The sequence below is a fragment of the Lycium ferocissimum genome, chromosome 6 (genome assembly GCF_029784015.1).
Source record: "Lycium ferocissimum isolate CSIRO_LF1 chromosome 6, AGI_CSIRO_Lferr_CH_V1, whole genome shotgun sequence".
NCBI classification, from domain to species: Eukaryota; Viridiplantae; Streptophyta; class Magnoliopsida; order Solanales; family Solanaceae; genus Lycium; species Lycium ferocissimum.
This window is the reverse complement of record NC_081347.1, coordinates 61,502,394-61,507,106: the sequence shown is the minus strand read 5'-3', so window position 1 is coordinate 61,507,106 and position 4,713 is coordinate 61,502,394. Positions and strand designations below refer to the sequence as shown.

The 4,713-nt window shown below is 30.4% G+C and overlaps 1 protein-coding gene across 1 annotated transcript; it reads left to right on the top strand.

The window, feature by feature from the left end:
* The first annotated feature begins 1,766 nt into the window (after positions 1-1,766).
* LOC132059950 (MLP-like protein 43) lies at positions 1,767-4,031 on the top strand. Its single transcript, XM_059452794.1, has 2 exons — positions 1,767-2,009; positions 3,571-4,031. The coding sequence occupies exons 1-2, from the start codon at positions 1,823-1,825 to the stop codon at positions 3,837-3,839; spliced, it is 456 nt and encodes a 151-aa protein (XP_059308777.1). The 5' UTR covers positions 1,767-1,822; the 3' UTR covers positions 3,840-4,031.
* Positions 4,032-4,713: the final 682 nt, after the last annotated feature.

The window sequence follows — 4,713 nt, the reverse complement described above, 5'->3', positions numbered from 1 at the left end:
TTTAAGATGTTTAATGTCACAAGTTCTAAAAAAAAATTGTAACTACCTCAAGCTCCAAAATCTTCATGTTTAATTTTTTTCTAAAAAAACTTTGTGTCAAATCAAATTATATATATCATACAAATCGAGACAGAAGTAACAATGAACTGACAAAATAAAAATCCGACACACTACACAACTAGATGCACACTGGATTGAAAAATCTTATTACGTATCTCACATAATTCACTACAAAACGGAGCCGTATGTATCTCCCAGTTAATGTCTTACCACAAGTGTTTGTAATTGCTATCAACGCTGAGCCATTTTCAGTACCACTTTTTTTAACTGATGTTAGCGAAAAATAATTCAACATTCAATATTAAAGATTCGAGATTCAATATTCAATATTCAAGGTTCAAGAACAAAAGTTTGGCTCTGATATCTTGAATAAATCATAAATAAATTGGAGAATTTTTTATTTTTTTTCATTACCATCAGTCCCATATATATACAAGCACAAGAAATTCATACTTTAGGTAAGAAATTCTACACTCTTAAATAAAGCAATTAAACTTCTAAACTGAGCTACACGAAATATATTTATATTTGATATGAATCTCCTAAATCAGATGAAACATAACAAATATTTTTCAGAATTATCAAACAAAGAACCAAATAGAGCGTGAATAATCCCAACGAGGGGTCGAATTGTTACAATAACCCAGATTAACACTATTACCACAAACATCATACCATCACAACGAAAGATTGCAGCTAATTTTCGACAGTCCTGTTCGGAAGAACAAAAACCTGTTTGGATTGGCATATTTTAGGTGCTTTTAAGCAAAAAATAAATTTTTAAGACTTCAGAAGAGTTTGATAAAATAAAAAAGCGATTTTGACTTGTTTTTAACCAAAATTAACAAAAATAATCCAAAATCAAGTAAACTTAGCTTTTTGACATATAAATAATGGCTATAAAGTTTCATCCAAACTACAGAACGTAAAATTGACAAGCACAAACTATATACCTAAGGGATCAATAATGGAGAATCATCCCTGAACAGTGATATAGCAAGGGTAGGGTAGAGAAGAGTAATAGAAGAAGATATTATTGAGTATTTTCTGAATGAATCCTTTACAATGAAATTTCCCCCTTTATGTAATGAGTTCAGTTCGTATGCTAACCACCAGCTTAACTGCCTAACTAACTTTGTAACTAACTTTGGGAATCACTAACAGAATAACAGAATTTGGGATTGGGATTATGATTAATGAAAAGACTAATATACCCTTCTAACTCAATTAGCCTATAACAAACGGACTCTAAGATGAAACAACCATGCATGACAAAGGAAATGTAGAGAAAACTCTTATTCCATCTCAAATACCGGTGAGCTAATGGAGACAGAGCTACTCAGGCTTAACAGATTACAAAAGTGATAATTTGTCTTAACAGATATTTTTTCATAACAGCAAAGCTAATGTTCATAATTTTTTGGGACTTGATTTAATTAAGATCCTCTTAATTAGTTGTAAACCTCAATATTGACTAAAAAGTAAATCCCTTATAGTTGTAAAACTATATTAAGTTGAGTAGTTAAAATTCCATGCCTGCATGGTAAAGGACAATTTAACTTACTAGTAATACCTAACTCGAAATGAGCTTAACAAATAACACTAATCTTTCATCCATACGAATAACATGATATCCTAGTGGTCCATGTTTTTTTACTAGCGCCTCAGAGCTAATTAATATCTATATAAAGGCCACATATTCTGAATGCTTTCTTTCGCCAAACATACTTCTCACAATTTATTGCTATACCAAAGAAAAAATATGGGTTTGAATGGCAAGTTGGTTGCTTCTTTGGAGGTTAAGTGTGGAGGACACTTGTTCCATGACCTTTATCAAACTAGTTGTCATCATGTATCCAACATAATCCCAGAAAAAATCCACCACTTTAATATTCATGAAGGTGACGATATGAAGGCTGGTTCAGTAATTGGCTGGAAATTTAACCATAGTAAGACTCACATCACACATTAATTTTTTTTATGATAATTAAGTTTAATTCTTTTCTACTTTTTCTAGTTATTACTAGTTGTTTGTTTTGATTTTTTTGCCATCTTTGAGTTTTATATTTTCAACACATTGTCGTAATATTGTCTTTCATTTTTTTTCTGAAAAGAGAATATAAAATTATATAATTCGTTTTCCTTGTGGGCGTATGTCAATTGACCGCGACTTAACCACATTTTTTTTTTTTTTTTGTGTTTCTTTTGTTATACTTCTCTTTAGTCATATAATTTATCGTTATACATAATTATTTTATTAGCTTTTGCATCATATATGGTTGTTTTGAATCCTAACACTAATATCATATTCTACGCAAATGTCAAATCTTTTTTGAGATTTTTAAAGACAAGCAAAAAATTTCAAAATTTCAAAATAAATAAATAAATAATTAGAGTCCAGCCTTTGTGAGCTTGAGATAATTTCGGAGAAAAAAAGAAAAACAAAAGAAATAAGCTGAACATATAGATTTGTAGGACTTGTTTCCCCCCGACCTCATCTTTTCCATTTTATCCAGTTTTAAATATTTTGCACGTGCCCCTTTACTTATTTAATGGACCAGTTTCATTTGGTTAATCAAAATAATATTAATAATGGTTACTTGTTCTTTATCTTCGCTCATTATTATTTGATTAACAAAATAAATTTGGTCCATTAAAAAAGTGAAAGGGACACGTGTAATTCTTTTTATATTATTTTTTTCGTCAGAAATGAGGGCCTATCTGAAATCAAATTTCTACTCTGCCAGAGGTATGAAGGGTCATAACTCTACCCTCTCCAAACTCCACTTGTGAGATTATAGTGGGTATGTTGTTGGTGATGGTGGTGGTTGAGTTACCTTAGCACATCACCAAAATTACAGTTAGAGGGGGGATTTAGTATTAGAGAGTTGCTAAATTGCCACACTAATTTGATTCAAATTTGGCCACACTTATATAAAAATTACCATAATCTCTATTGTACAATTTTAAATTAAGATAAACTTTGACAAGAAAAGATAAAAATGACATTAAATAAGCATAAATTATTAAATTTGACCTAAATAGTCATATCAATTTACCCCCTTTGGGCCATTGTGGCCAAAATAAAGGTGGTAAAAAGACCTTATTATTAGTATTAATTAGGTTAGGAACTAGATTAAATGGAGAGATGAGGTATTGAAGGGGAGCTAAATCCTATTTTCTGAATATTTATATTTTTTCTATTTCAATTTATGTGGCACGCATTCCTTTTTAGTACGTACTGTTATAAAAAGAATATTTTTTCTATACTTAGAAATAATTTAACTTTAGAACTCTCATTCTACCCTTAATAAAATGATTTTTAACTACATACAAATGTCTGACGCTTGCTTGTTTTAGACCATATATTTCAAAATCTACTTTTCGTTCATAACACTAAGCCCTGTCAAATAATATCACATAAATTAAGATGAAAGGAATATCTTTTATGATGAATTGGGCAATTGAGCTAGGATTAACATATTTCCGTAAATTTTAAAATGATTACAGATGGAAAAGTTAATGTTACTAAGCAACTGATTGAAGCCATTGATGATGAGAAAAAATCAATTACTTGGAAAGTGATAGAGGGAGATACATTGGTACAGTACAGTGCTTTCACCATTACCGCATCCTTTGAAAATAATTGGGCTACGTGGACATTTGTGTACGAGAAGAAAACTGAAGACACACCAGAGCCTATCAGTCTCTTGGGATTCCTCCTCGATGTGACTAAGGATATAGAGGCTCACCTTCACAAAGAAATAAAAGCTTTTTAAAGATTGGCTTGTCTTAAGCATGTGAAATAATTGTATTGTACTGTATGGAAGTATCTAAATAATGCATGTGAAATAATTGTATTGTACTGTATGGAAGTATCTAAATAATTGTATTGTACTGTATGGAAGGATCTAAATAATTGTATTGTACTGTATGGAAGTATCTCTAATTATTAATTAGGTCAGATATTATGGACCGTGGCACGTTTGAAATTTACCTATAACTAGTGCCAGAATGTATTGTGTGAGTTGCACTCATTTCGCTGCACGTTTGCATTAATATTATTATAAAATAATAATTATAAATTTCTGTAATTAGTTACAACTTGGACTTGTTTCTCAATTTCTCCTCTTTGAAACGACTCTTCATCAGTATCTCGATTCTGTCTTCTCTGGACATAAGCTTTTGATGTGACATGCATTAAATTCAGGGTTTCCTAGACAGAATATGGATATGTATGTGAATTTTTTTTAAGTTTTAGTAAATATTAGAGTTTAGATTCATAGTTTTAAAAGTAAAATATATTAATAATTAAAAAATTTAAGCTCATCAATTTTAAATTTTAAATTAATCCTCGAATATATAGTTGGGGCTAACTGCCTTGTCCAGATCGAGGCACATTGACTCGTTGCATTATATGGTCATGAAGATTAATGCGAAAATACCTAAGTTACTCCTTAAAACTATTTGAAAAAGTTATTTATACACATTAGTTTTACAAGCGACCTGTCAACTCCATATTCTTGTTAGAAGTGAATTTGTTTTCCCCCAAAAATGTCATGACAAAGAATGTATTATCACATTCCTACACGCACATGAAAAGTAAGAAACAAGTTTAAAACGACTAAACTACACACATGTCATCTTTGAATT